This window comes from Bos indicus, chromosome 29 (assembly GCF_029378745.1).
Source record: "Bos indicus isolate NIAB-ARS_2022 breed Sahiwal x Tharparkar chromosome 29, NIAB-ARS_B.indTharparkar_mat_pri_1.0, whole genome shotgun sequence".
NCBI classification, from domain to species: Eukaryota; Metazoa; Chordata; class Mammalia; order Artiodactyla; family Bovidae; genus Bos; species Bos indicus.
In genome coordinates, this window is record NC_091788.1 from 18,370,877 (window position 1) to 18,386,178 (window position 15,302).

Genomic DNA, 15,302 nt, shown 5'->3' on the forward strand with positions numbered 1-15,302 from the left:
GACCCTTGAGAGTCCCTTGGACTGCAAGGAGATCCAACCAGTCCATCCTAAAGGAAATCAGTACTGAATATTTATGTGGAAGGACTGATGCTGAAGCTGAAACTCTAATAATTTGGCCACCTGATGTGAAGAACTGACTCAATGGAAAAGACCCTGATGCTGGGAAAGATTGAAGGTGGGAGGAGAAGGGGATGACAGGGATGAGATGGTTGGATGGTATCACCGACTTGATGGACACGAGTTTGAATAAGCTCTGGAAGTTGGTGATGGACAGGGAAGCCTGGTGTGCTGCAGTTCATGGGGTGGCAAAGAGACACGACTGAATGACTGAACTGACTGACTGACTGAATCCTTGCATCTCCTCACATCTCAGTTCAGTTCAGTCACTCAATCGTGTCTGACTCTTTGTGACCCCATGAATTGCAGCACGCCAGGCCTCCCTGTCCATCACCAACTCCCGGAGTTCACCCAAACCCACATCCACCGAGTCCCTCCATGGTGATATCAGCTCCTTGTGACTAGCAGAAAAACTAGTCACTTGATTTGTGAGTTGATTGATTGCAATGAATTCCCCCTTCACTAAAATTTTATATATTGACCTTCCCCCCACTGCCTATTTGGAGTAGTCTCTCAGAACTATCTGAGATGCTGTCTTTTGGCTTCCCTGGTGGCTCAGCTGGTCAAGAATCTGCCTGCCAATGAAGGAGATGCAAGAGACGTGGGTTTGATCCCCGCATCAGGAAGATTCCCTGGAGAAGGAAATGGCAACCCATTCCAGTATTCTTGCCTGGAAAATTCCATGGACAGAAGAGCCTGGCTGGCTACAGTCCATGTGGTCACAAAGTGTTGGCCACAACTGAACACACATGCCTTTTTCTCTTGGGCTGTAGTCCTCATTTTGCCCCAATAAAACTTAGCTCACAGCTCTCAGGTTGTGCATCTTTTTAGTTGACACAGCTAAAGTGTAATGCAGGATGTAAACCTTGACCTTGGATTTATTAACACCAGCATGTGAACTACACTTTATAGTGCAAAGTATTTCTGCATTATTTCATTCCGCTACATCTTTGTTGGGTTAGGTGTTACTGCCATTGTAGTTGAGGCTACTTGTTCATTAAGTGCCAGCTGTAGTGAAGCAGGAGGGAAGGGCGCAGGGCACAACCTTTAAAAGAATGACAATAGCTAAGAGTTCCCTGGTGGCCCAGAGGTTAGGATTCCAAGCTTTCACTGCTGTGGCCTGGGTTCAATCCCTGGTCAGAGTAATGAGATGCTGCAAGCCACATGTCACAGCCAAAAAACAAACAAACAAATAAAAAGAATGACATAACCATTGAGGATAAGACATTAACTGGTTAGAACCAAGTAGGTCCAAGATGGCAGAAGATTCACCTTCCAGTAGACCTGGAGCTTCATTATATGTTCATTGTAATACATTAGCATATGCTAAATGACACCCCTACAGGCACCATGACAGTTCTGAGCTCAACCATAAAAGACCAGAAAGTGGGTGGTGGCCCAGTTCCTGGAAATTCCATCCCTTTCCTGAAATAGTTGGAATAATCCTCCCACTCATTAGTCTATGAGATTACTCAGCCCATAGAAACTAATCACCTCATATTTCAGGGCCTCTCATCTTATGAGTGGACACACACTCTGTCTTTGGAGGCTGTTCCTCCCAGGTTCGCACTTGCCTTTTGAGACAAGGCATTCTTGTTTATGGGATGTGTATCTCATTCTGTTTATGGGATGTGTATTTCTCTAAATAAATCCACTGCTTACCTATCACTTTGCTTCTTGCTGAAATCTTTCTGTGCTGAGACATAAAGAACCTGAGCTTCAGTAAGTCCTGACACGAGGTGAGCAATTTTAACTGAAAGACAGTGGGTTCAAGTCTCACCTCATGGGTTCAAGTCCCAGTCAGAGTTTTGGCTGGGTTCAAATCCCATCTGAGTTATGTGATCTGAAGCTTTGTTGCTTGATCCTTGGCCTCAGAATTCTTTCCACTCGCCCCTAGCTATCAGATGATAGCTTGATTCATTAAAGGATAGGTAGCTTTTCAACAACTGGAATGAGAGAGCAGGAAAAAGTACCCTAGGCCAGGAGAGGTTTGGAGGGGTGGCATACAGCTTTGTAAGCAGATAGGGTGGGGGGGTCCCTAGAAAAAGATGTAAGAAAAGCCATTTTTGGCTTAAGCCATTGTTTGATCTAAGCCTGACCACAATCTTGTCCTTGAACAGGTCTCAGTAATTAATTATCTTGAGAGAAGTGAGGGAATGAAGGAACAAAAGAAATACGTTTTCATGTTCCTTGCAGTCAAAAACCAGTTTTTCCTTAAAAATATATATGTAACAATCTGATATATGTCTTTGAGTTCTGCAAGAACTAATGTTCCCCACTTACGTGGAAGATGGAATGATGATGTCGACCCTCCTGACTTCAATCAACTAAAGCTTGGGCCCTGTAAACCTCTGCCCCAATCCAATGCTGAATTCTCCTCTGCGCAAGCGCCTTCATGAATGAATATGCATGCACCCTTAGGCTTCTGTGGTAGGTCAGAATCTGCCTACAGTGCATGACACCTGAGCTTGATCCCTGGGTCAGGAAGATCCCCTGGAGAAGGGGACAGCAATTCACTTCAGTATTCTTGCCTGGAGAATTCCATGGATGGAGTGGCCTGGTGGGCTACGATCAACGGGGTCTCAAAGAGCTGGACACCATCGAGTGACTAATACTTAGCTTAAAGCGTCCCCAGTTTTGCTGTTTGGAGACACTGCTTTGGGGAAGATCGCTTGTGCTGTCCTTACTTGCTGCAAGTAATATGTCCTTGGAACTTTGGTTAGTTGGATCTTCAGGCTTGACACCAACCACAAGGCAAACTCAGTTTTTGAGCAACAGCTCGATCAAAAGGCGAGCACAGGATACAGACAGATAGCAAATACTGAGAACAGCAATGGATGATGGAGCTGTCAGCTTGACCTCTTTATGTTATCTTCTGAGTCAGAATCCTCATACAGCTCCAGGTTTTATCTCTAGCTCTGGATAGCTCCACCTCTGCCCTTTACACTGTAGCACTTCCCCCGACCCTCCGTTTCCCTCCGTCAATCAAACCCAACAGAAAGCCCCCCAAAGCTCCCATTGGCTCCTCCAGCCTTTCCGACCCGCCTCCTCCTGCCAGAAGCCCCGCCCCCTGTGCTACGCTCCGGCTCCGGTTTCCGTTCCTCCCGCTCAGCAGGCGTAGGTCGCTAAATCCAGACGCACAGCGACAAGGCAGTCGAGCAGCCGGAAGCGGCTTCTCTTTCCCGGAACCCCACTGCCTTGTGGGACAGCGGCTGGATCCTCCCTCCTGGGCAAGCTTTTTCGTATTCCTCTGCCTCCCTCAGCCCCGTCGGGTACGGAAGCTGAGAAGGTGTATGGGCAACCATGGCGGCCCATCTGAAGAAGCGGGTTTATGAGGAGTTCACTAAGGTGGTTCAGGTAAGCTCTGGAAGGAAAGGTCTCAGGACTGGTCTGGGAAAGGGGAAGGTTATCCACGCCCAGACACTTTGCCAGAACTGGCGCCACAAAGCTGGGTAGGGTGCCAGTGCTGCCAGTGCTTTGGTAGGCTGCCTCTCTGACTACACTTTAGTGGGCGTGTTCATTGGCCGCTGCTGTTGTCAGTATTAACATGTGCAGTCTGACAATAAAAAAACTATTAGAAGAAGCAAACAGCAACTTACAATTTACGAAAGTATCTTATCTGTTATCTCATTTTATTCATGTTACATTCAGTTCAGCAGCTCAGTCGTGTCCGACTCTTTGCGACCCCATGGACTGCAGCACCCCAGGCCTCCCTGTCCATCACCAACTCCCGGAGTTTACTCAAACTCACGTCCATCGAGTGGGTGATGCCGTCCAACCATCTCATCCTCTGTCGTCCTCTTCTCCTCCCGCCTTTAATCTTTCCCAGCATCAGGGTTTTTTTTTTTTTTTCCCAATGAGTCAGTTCTTCGCATCAGGTGGCCAAAGTATTGGAGTTTCAGCTTCAGCATCAGTCCTTCCAATGAATATTCGGGACTGATTTCCTTTAGGTTTGACTGGTTTAATCTCCTTGCTGTCCAAGGGACTTCCGAGAGGCTTCCCCAAACACCACATTTCATTAGCATCCTCGTTTTACAAATGAGGACTTTGAGACTTCTGGTGGGGTATTGACAAATTTCCTCCCAACTCCCATTAGCAAAAAAGTGCCCAAAGCCAAATTGGCTGTATGCAGAGCTCTAAGGGTTTGGAAGAGGAATCTATAGGAATCCTCAAGACCCAGTCACAGCAGGCGAGGGTCACAGGCTTCATAGGGGTTGAAGTTTTCGTTCGTAGAACAGCTCACTTATAAAGGAGGGCAGTACCATGCTTCCTCCTTTGGAGTTGTTTCAGGACTGAGGGGCCCAAACCGTGTCAACAGTCAGTGATTCTCTATGTATTTCCTCAGAGAGATCGCTAAAGTAGAGGTTGATCCCAAGTCATACGTTGTGTCCTGCTTCTCTGACTTTGTGTATCCAAATCACCTGGGCTCTGTTAAAATGTAGATTCTACTTAGTAAGTGAGTTTTCTGGGGGAGGCAAGGCAATAATCTGCATTTCTGAAGAGCCCCTGGTTAATGTCAGCCAATAGCAGGTTTCCATCCATAGACTTGTGGCCTAGCAAGATTTAGACCATGCAGCAGGACGCTGATCCTTAAGTATGTCATTTATTCCTTCAACAAGAGTTTATTGAATAAAGTAGTGGTTATTATGTATCAATATTGGGTATGGTGAAAGGTGCTGAGCTATAAAATCCAAAACACATTAGGGTTTCTGTCCTTTCGGAACTCACAGGCGAGCGAGAGATGTGGAGCATCATATCTGAGATTATAGTACAGAGAGGTAATTGCATCGACAAACCAAGTCTTCCTTACTCTTTTACAACTACTTCTTTTTCTGAAAACTAGCCAAACTCTCTTGCCCTTTGTGATTTAACAGTATTCCTTCATTGCCTTTTTCGTTTTTTTGTGTATGTGACATATTTCCGTTGTGTGTAGGGAAGTTAGTTGGCTTCTTGTTCTTGTTTTTTTTTTTTTTCTGAAAATAACTTTGATACTCACCTTGTCAGTCTTGTTGCTCCTTTTTATGTGAAATTCTTTTTCTTGAACTTTTAGAATGAGTCAAGATTCAGGAAAGCTTTACAGCGCTCCCTCTTCCGTGGCTTGCTTTTTGGGATTTCCTAGCTCTGGATTCCTTTGCCCCCATTTAAAAAACAAATTGTGCCAAATAAACATAACAGGATTTATCATTTTAACCATTTTTTAAGTGTGGAGTTCAATGACATTAAGTCCATTCACTTTGTTGGGCAGTATCAGTTCCTTTCTTTATTCTGTTGTTCCCTCTTACCAAGACTGCTCACCTCTCCTCCAGTATACTGTGTGTTTGGACCTTTCCAAACTTTTGTATCTGTTGTCTCTTTTACATAGAATGGATGTCATTCTTCCCTCTCTTTTGGTTCTCCACTCCGTGGACTTAGGTTTTGCTTTAGTCTCTCCTCCCCTACTGCTGTAGCACTCATCTATTTGTACTTATCACTCGGTGCTACTGTTCAGTTCAGTTCAGTCGCTCAGTTGTGTCCTACTTTTTGCGACCCCATGAATTGCAGCACGCCAGGCCTCCCTGTCCATCACCAACTCCCGGAGTTCACTCAGACTCACGTCCTTCGAGTCAGTGATGCCATCCAGCCATCTTATCCTCTGTCATCCCCTTCTCCTCCTGCCCCCAATCTCTCCCAGCATCAGAGTCTTTTCCAGTGAGTCAACTCTTCGCATGAGGTGGCCGAAGTACTGGAGTTTCAGCTTTAGAATCATTCCTTCCAAAGAAATCCCAGGGCTGATCTCCTTCAGAATGGACTGGTTGGATCTCCTTGCAGTCCAAGGGACTCTCAAGAGTCTTCTCCAACACCACAGTTCAAAAGCATCAATTCTTCGGCGCTTAGCCTTCTTCACAGTCCAACTCTCACATCCATACATGACCACAGGAAAAACCATAGCCTTGACTAGACAGACCTTTGTTGGCAAAGTAATGTCTCTGCTTTTGAATATGCTATCTAGGTTGGTCATAACTTTCCTTCCAAGGAGTAAGCGTCTTTTAATTTCGTGGCTGCAGTCACCATCTGCAGTGATTTTGGAGCTACTGTAATTACTAGTATTTGTTTCTGCCTACCAGTTTGGGCTCCTTGAGGGCAGAGGTAACGCTTGGTTCATCTGTGTTCCCTGGATAGACCATAGGGCCTGGCACACTAAAATATTGATGGTTGAATGATAGCAGATATTGGTTTGTCCTTCTCCTTATGTGCTCCTTAGGGAAAAAAAATCTTCCCAGTTTTTTTACCTAACTGCTGATAACACTGAAGAATGAATTTGTGTGGAATAGGATGGAAATGGGTAAGGATTTTAAGAGCTCATTTCTTTGCTTCATTGTTCGTAAATGGTTACCACAGAGTAATCACCTGAGATCTTAGTGCTTCTGTTATTTTTCCTCTGCCATGAAGATGAGAGCGAGAGAATTGATATGTATGTGGTGCATATGATGTGTTTGTACAACAAAGACATTGTAGTTTAGACTTCTCAGGTATCCCTATGATGTAAGTATTGTATTCCTTTTTATAGAAGGAGGAGACCTGTAGCTACCAAGTGATAATTTAACTCAAATTCCTTTGATTTCAAAGCCCTTAGTCTTATTATCATGCCATGCCATGTTCCCGTCTAGACTAATCCGACTCTCTAGTCTGCAGAGGTGTAATTTTATAAAGAGATGATTCTTCAAGGTATCATTGTGATGCATCAAGTGTTAAGGAAAATTATTGATTACAACTTTATTCTTATGTTGTGATCCTCTCTATATCTATCCCAGGGCCTTACTTAAGCCCTGGAGTGAAGGTTCCCTTTTACATGAACTTTTTGACACTCCTTATATGTAACAGACGTGTCTGAAATAGTTCTAGTTATGTACTATCCTTGAGAGAATCGAGAAGACAGTTGCTCAGCTAATTTGGTGTGTTCTGTGGTTCAGATGAGGATTCCTGATTGAGAAAGAGTAGCGGTAGGTCATCATTCCTATTTTATAGATGGTGAAACTGAGAAGTATGACATCCTTAGAAGAGAGCAGCAGAGTTGGATCTCAGAGAGAACTCCTAATTCCACATCAGTCATTTAGTAAACATTTATTAAATAGCTGCAGTTTGCTAGGCATGTGGCAATGCATTTTTCCCTTATACTGTCTATTCTTCTAATAAAGGTAGAATGATTTGGGTGAAAATAGTCATCTGTTTTGAGAGGAAGATTTTTTTCCTCAGTGTAAGCTGTAGACTGTTCCTGTTGGTTCTGGGTTTCTCAGGAGGGAAGGTGAGCCTAGTAAGTGCTTTAGCACAGTCTGAATATATTTGCTGAATTGAGATTTCTGTTCTAATAAAGAGTGGAATAGATCCTTTGTGTGTCCTCTTAACCCCGAAGCTACAGCAATCCTAAGAGATAGGCAGAACAAAATATTATGGACATACTTTACAGAGAAAGAAACTGAGACTTGAAGAAATGAAATGACTTTCCCAAAGCCATTGGAGCTAGTGAAAAGCAAAATTGGGACTCATAACTTTGTCTCCAGTTGGGTCTTTTTCTAGTTCATAACGCTGCTTTTTTGTTTAGGCTAGGTCTGTTACCCAAATACATTATTTGGTGTAGGAAAAGTTAATTTTCATTAAATGAGGCAAAGTTAGATTTGTAGACTCTTTGTTTTCAGCCAGGTTTTCATGTTTTATCTTCCTTACCCTCTTGCAGCAACAACAGGAAGAAGTTGCTACTAAGAAACTCCGAATGACAAAACCAAGTAAATCTGCAGCACTCCACATAGATCTATGTAAGGCTACCTCCCCAGCAGATGCTTTGCAGTACCTACTTCAGTTTGCCAGGAAGCCTGTTGAGGCAGAAAGTGTGGAGGGAGTCGTCAGGATTCTCTTGGAACATTATTACAAGGTAAGAAGGTCTTGGGACCTGATGGCAGTAGGTATGAGAGTTGTATTATATCTGCAGAATGGGTTAAAATGGAAAATAAATAAGGTGTTCATTCAGCAGTCTTTTCCTGAGTGTCTTCTATATGCTAGGCGCTGTGGATACCGAGATGAAAAAGGTCCAAAAGATCCAAAAAGATCCTCTCCTTAGAAGCTTGGGGTAGCTAGATGGAGACAGATGTGAATGATAAAATGCATCAAATTGCTGAGGGTACTGAGAGTGCAGTGGAGCACAGAGGAGGAGTTAACTTCAACCAGGACCCTCTGTAAGCAGATTTGCCTCTGGTATATAGTCTTCTCTCTGCTGTTACTGCTTTAGTTCAGGGCCCCAATATCTTAACTGCAGTAGCCCCTCATTTTTTTTTTAAGTTATGAGCATTTTATTTCTCTGTTTTCATAGGCTAGAAAAAAGCATCAAGTCATGCATGATTAAATACAGAAAACAGTTTAAAGAGAGAAAATGAAATTTACAAAATACATTTTTTTTTAGTTTTTGTTTGTGAGATCTGAGGTAAAAGAAGAAATGATTTGTAAATATTTGAATCACAGATGACTTAGAATTTGAAACTTTAGTATGAAAATTATTAAGCTTATAGTAAAGTAGAGACAGTACTATAATGAACTCCCAAATAACCCATCTTTGGGGTTAAATAGTTAATGTTTTGTCAAATTTGCTTTATTTGCTTTCCTGAAGTTTTTGTTAAAGTATCATAATATTTTCCCCTAAATAGTTGATTAAATACCTCTTAAAACGGTACATTGAAAAAAGATATAACCATCTAACCACCTCAATATAATTCAGTTATTCCTTAATGTCATCTAACAAATAGTTTGTATTCAAATTTCTCTGGTGGCGATGGTTTAGTTGCTAAGTTATGTCCAACTCTTGTGACCCTATGGGCTGTAACCCGCCAGGCTCCTCTGTCCATGGAATTTCCCTTCAACAGAGGATAGTGGAGTGGGTTGTCCTTTCCTTCACCAGGGGATCTTCCCAGGGATAATCCTGTGTCTCCTGCATTGGCAGGCAAATTCTATACCACTGAGCCATGAAGAAAGCCCCAAATTTCTCTAGTTGTTTCCACAATATCTTGTTAAGGTTGATATGTTCAAATCAGAATGCAAACTGTGTCCACGCCTGGCATTTGCTTTTTGTAAAATCTGGAACAGTTTTTATTATTTTGGTGATATGATCTATTAAAGAAATTTGGTCAGTTGTTTTACAAACTGTCTTGTTTTCTGAATTTGTTTACTTCCTTGGTTAACTTGTTCCTCTATCTCCTATATTTACTATGAACTGGAAGTTAGATCAGTAGACTTTGTTAGATCCCAGATAAGCATACTTTTGAAAATTTTAAGAATACCTTATAAATGATTTGTACTTCATATTTACATCAATCAGGATGTATATATATTGAAGTCCCTCCTTGCTTCTTATCTTTTTCCCTTTAGTCTCTTTTATTTTTATAAACTATCTGTATTTAAATATTTTATGTATGATCTAAAAAGTCCTTTTCTTCACGTATATAATGTTGTAGCTTAATCAGAATGGTTGCAGTTTTCCAAAGACCTTGTGTGTTTTCAGAAGTCAGTGTCTTTTCCCATGTTGTTACCTCAGCCTAGAACCCCTCTCCTTGACACGAACATGGTCTGGTGTGTCATTTTCTCTGTCAAGTATATTGCTTTCTCAGTCTTTCCACTTATCTTTCCTTCTGCTTGGAACACTTCCCTCAGGTGCTCATATGTCTGTTTCCCACACTGCATTCAAGCCTTTGCTTAAATGTTACTTTTTCATTAAGGTCTTCTTTTATCACTCTATTTGAAATTGAAACTGCCTATCCCACTTTCAGCACTTTCTAGCCCCTTCCTTTATTTTGTTTTCTCCAGAGCACTTAACATCTTCTAATATTGTATATAATTTTCTCATTTATTTTGTTCCTTGTCCATTTCCTTGTACAAGGATGTAAGATTCTCTTGAACAATATGGGACTTTTTTTTTTCTTCCAGTTTTATTGAGATATAATGACATACAGCACTATTTACATTTAAGGATACAGCATAATGATTTGGCTTGCGTAAATCATAAAGAAATACAGTTCAGTTCAGTTCAGTCACTCAATTGTGTCCGACTCTTTGCGACCCTATGAACCGCAGCATGCCAGGCCTCCCTGTCCATCACAACTCCTGGAGTGTACCCAAACTCATGTCCATCAAGTTGGCAATGCCATCCAACCATCTCATCCTCTGTTGTCCCCTTTTCCTCCTGCCCTCAATCTTTCCCAGCATCAGGGTCTTTTCAAATGAGTCAGTTCTTCGCATCAGGTGGCCAAAGTATTGGAGTTTCAGCTTCAACATCAGTCCTTCCAATGAACACCCAGGACTGATTTCCTTTAGGATTGACTGGTTGGATCTCCTTGCAGTCCAAAGGACTCCCAAGAGTCTTCTCCAACACCACAGTTCAAAAACATCAGTTCTTCGGTGCTCAGCTTTATATATAGTCCAACTCTCACATCCTTACATGACTGCTGGAAAAACCATAGCCTTGATTAGATAGACCTTTGTTGACAAAAGTAATGTCTCTGCTTTTGAATATGCTGTCTAGGTTGGTTATAACTTGTTCCAAGGAGTAAGCATCTTTTAATTTCATGGCTGCAGTCACCATCTGCAGTGATTTGGGAGCCCCCAAAAATAAAGTCAGCCACTGTTTTCACTGTTTCTCCATCTATTTCCCATGAAGTGATGGGACCGGATGCCATGATGTTAGTTTTCTGAATGTTGAGCTTTAAGCCAACTATTTCACTCTCCTCTTTCACTTTCATCAAGAGGCTGTTTAATTCTTCTTCACTTTCTGCCATAAGGGTGGTGTCATCTGCATATCTGAGGTTATTGACATTTCTCCCGGCAATCTTGATTCCAGATTGTGCTTCTTCCAGCCCAGTGTTTCTCATGATGTACTTTGCAGTGTCCAGTTCTAACTGTTGCTTCCTCACCTGCATACAGGTTTCTCAAGAGGTAGGTCAGGTGGTCTGATATTTCCATCTCTTTAGAATTTTCCACAGTTTATTGTGATCCACACAGTCAAAGGTTTTGGCATAATCAATAAAGCAGAAATAGATGTTTTTCTGGAACTCTCTTGTTTTTTTGATGATCCAGCGGATGTTGGCAATTTGATCTCTGGTTCCTCTGCCTTTTCTAAAATCAGCTTGAACATCTGGAAGTTCACGGTTCATGTACTGCTGAAGCCTGGCTTGGAGAATTTTGAGCATTACTTTACTAGCGTGTGAGATGAGTGCAATTGTGCAGTAGTTTGAGCATTCTTTGGCATTGCCTTTCTTTGGGATTGGAATGAAAACTGACCTTTTCCAGTCCTGTGGCCACTGCTGAGTTTTCCAAATTTGCTGGCATATTGAGTGCAACACTTTCACAGCATCATCTTTCAGGATTTGGAATAGCTCAACTGGAATTCCATCACCTCTACTAGCTTTGTAGGGATGCTTCCTAAGGCCCGCTTCACTTCACATTCCAGGATGTCTGGCTCTAGGTAAGTGATCACACCATCGTGATTATCTGGGTTGTGAAGATCTTTTTTGTATAGTTCTGTGTATTCTTGCCACCTGTTCTTAATATCTTCTGCTTCTGTTAGGTCCATACCATTTCTGTCCTTTATTGTGCCCATCTTTGCATGAAATGTTCCCTTCGTATCTCTCATTTTCTTGAAGAGATCTCTAGTCTTTCCCATTCTATTGTTTTCCTCTATTTCTTTGCATTGATCACTGAGGAAGGCTTTCTTATCTCTCCTTGCTATTCTTTGGAACTGTGCTTTCAAATGGGTATATCTTTCCTTTTCTCCTTTGCCTTTCACTTCTCTTCTTTTGATAGCTATTTGTAAGACCTCCTCAGACAACCATTTTGCATTTCTTTTTCTTGGGGATGGTCGTGATCCCTGTCTCCTTTACAATGTCATGAACCTCCGTCCATAGTTCTTCAGGCACTCTGTCTATCAGATCTAGTCTCTTAAATCTATTTCTCACTTCCACTGTATAATCATGAGGTATTTGACTTAGGTCATATCTGAATGGTCTAGAAGTTTTCCCCACTTTCTTTAATTTAAGTCTGAATTTGGCAATAAGGAGTTCATGATCTGAGACACAGTCAGCTCCTGGTCTTGTTTTTGCTGACTGTATAGAGCTTCTCCATCTTTGGCTGCAAAGAATATAATCAGTCTGATTTTGGTGTTGACCATCTGGTGATGTCCATGTGTAGAGTCTTCTCTTGTGTTGTTGGAAGAGGGTGTTTGCTGTGACTAGAGCGTTCTGTTCGCAAAACTCTGTTAGCCTTTGCCCTGCATCTTTGTGTAATCGAAGGCCAAATTTGCCTGTTACTCCAGGTATCTCTTGACTTCCTACTTTTGTGTTCCAGTCCCCTGTAATGAAAAGGACATCTTTTTGGGTGTTAGTTCTAGAAAGTCTTTTAGGTCTTCATAGAACTGTTCAACTTCAGCTTCTTCTGCATTACTGGTCAGGGCATAGACTTGGATTACCATGATGTTGAATGGTTTGCCTTGGAAACGAACAGAGATCATTCTGTCACTTTTGAGATTGCATCCAAGTACTGCATTTCAGACTCTTTTGTTGACCATGATGGCTACTCCATTTCTTCTAAGGGATTCCTGCCCATAGTAGCAGATACAATGGTCATCTGAGTTAAATCCATCCATTTCCAGTCCATCTTAGTTCGCTGATTTCTAGAATGTCGACATTCACTCTTGCCATCTCCTGTTTGACCACTTCCAATTTGCCTTGATTCATGGACTTAACATTCCAGGTTCCTATGCAATATTGCTCTTTACAGCATCGGAGCCTGCTTCTATCACCAGTCACATCCACAGCTGGGTACTGTTTTTGCTTTGGTTCCATCCCTTCATTCTTTCTGGAGTTATTTCTCCACTGATCTCCAGTAGCATATTGGGCACCTCCTGACCTGGGGAGTTCCTCTTTCAGTATCCTATCATTTTGCCTTTTCATACTGTTCATGGGGTTCTCAAGGCAAGAATACTGAAGTGATTTGCCATTCCCTTCTCCAGTGGACCACATTCTGTCAGACCTCTCCACCATGACCTGTCTGTCTTGGGTGGCCCCACAGGCATGGCTTAGTTTTATTGAGTTAGACAAGCTTTGGTCTGTGTAATCAGATTGGCTGGTTGTCTGTGATTGTGGTTTCAGTCTGTCTGCCCTCTGATGCCCTCTCTCAGCTCCTACTGTCTTACTTGGGTTTCTCTTACCTTGTACGTGGGGTATCTCTTCACAGCTCCCCCAGCAAAGCACAGCTGCTGCTCCTTACCTTGAACGTGGGGTAGCTTCTCTCAGCTGCTGCTGCTGACCTTGGATGTGGGGTATCTCCTCATGGCCTCTGCTCCTAACCTTGAACGTGGGGTAGCTCCTCAACGGCCGCCACTCCTGACCTTGGACGTGGGATAGTTCCTCAACGGCTGCCACTCCTGCACCACCACAATACATTTAGTGAACATCTGTCATCTCACATAGATACAAAATTAAAGAAATAGACACAGTTTTTTTCTTGTGTTGAGAACACTTGGGATTTACTCTCCTATAACAACTTTCGTATGTAACATACAGCAGTGTTAATTGTATTTATCATGTTATTCATTACAACCTTAATACTTAACCTCACAACTAAAAGTTTGTACCTTTTGACTACCTTCATCCAGTTCCCTTCTGCCCACCTCTGCTTCTGGTAACCACAAATCTGATCCCCTTTTCCATGGATTCATTTGTTTTTAAAGTATAATTAAGGGCTTTCTTGGTAGCTCAGCTGGTAAAAAATCTACCTGCAATGCAGGAGACCCCAGTTCAACTCCTGGGTCAGGAAGATCCCCAGGAGAAGGGATAGGCTACCCTCTCCAGTATTCTTGGGCTTCCCTGGTGGCTCAGCTGGTAAAGAATCCGCCTGCAATGTGGGAGACCTGGGTTCGCTCCCTGGGTTGTTCCCTTTCCCCCACCTCTGCTTCTGGTAACCACAAATCTGATCCCCTTTTCTATGGATTTGTTTGTTTTTAAAGTAGAACTGACCTACAACCTTATGTTAGGTCATGCTACACAGTGTATTGATGCAGTATTTCTATGCATTTCAAAATGACCACAATAAATTGAGTTATGATCTGTCACCATACAAAGATATTAGTTATTGACTGTGTTCCCGATGCTGTACATTTCATGCTCATGATGCATTTATTTTGCACCTGGAAGTATGCATCTCTTAATCTTCCTCACCTATTTCTCCCTCCTCCCCCTCTGGCAAACACCTATGTATCTCTGTATCTATGACTTTATTTCCATTTGGTTATGTTTATTCATTTGTTTTGTTTTTCAGATTCTACATATAAGTGAAATCATACAGTATGACTTTCTCTGACTTATTTTACTTAGCGTAATACCCCCTAGATCCATCCATGTTGCTGCAAATTGCAAGATTTCATTTTTTTTTTATGGCTGATTCCATGGTGTATATATATATCACGTCTTTTTTACCCATTCATCTATCAATGGGCAGTTAGGTTGCTTCCGTATCTTGGCTATTGTTATAATGCCGCAACATACAGGGGTGCTGATATCTTTTGGAATTAGTATTTTTGTTTTCTTCTGATAAATACCCAGGGATAGAATCTCTCGATTGTATGGAATATTTTTTCAACTTTTTACTATGGAACAAATCTATATACAGTTAGAATAGTTTAATTAATTCATATGTAGTTATTATCCAGCTTCAACAATTATCATTTCATGTCCAGATTTGTTTTATTCTTACCCCCCGAGCCCAACTCCTACTGTCTACCTCCATTTCCTCCACTTTCACCCTCTGCACCAGATTCTTGTGAAAACAAATTCCTAGCATCTTATCATTTTACTCTTAAATTTCAGTTTATATCTCTAACAGTAAAGACTCTTTTTAGGGACTTCCCTGGTGGTCCAGTGGTTAAGATTGTGCTTCTACTGCAGGGGACGTGGGTTTGGGCCCTGGTTGGGGAACAAAGATCCTGCATGCCTTGTGGTATGGCCAAAAATTAATAATAAAAAGCTTCTTTTTAAAAACATAATACTGATACCATCTCTAGAAGAAGTGTTATGTCAGACCCTGAGCTGTTTAACGAGGCCATGCTGCTTGCCTTAGTCTAGCAGATTCTAGCCCCAAAGGTAACGAGCAATAATAAGTTGGTCCAGATGTAGATT

General features: G+C 42.1%; 1 protein-coding gene across 1 annotated transcript in view; it reads left to right on the forward strand.

Moving 5' to 3' along the window:
• Window positions 1-3,229: 3,229 nt before the first annotated feature.
• Window positions 3,230-15,302, forward strand: part of INTS4 (integrator complex subunit 4) — a 108,418-nt gene continuing 96,345 nt past the window's right edge. The window contains exons 1-2 of the mRNA XM_019954642.2: window positions 3,230-3,474; window positions 7,829-8,023. Of these exons, the coding sequence (XP_019810201.1) occupies window positions 3,421-3,474; window positions 7,829-8,023 (249 nt within the window). The 5' untranslated portion in view covers window positions 3,230-3,420. The remainder of the gene's footprint in view (window positions 3,475-7,828; window positions 8,024-15,302) is intronic.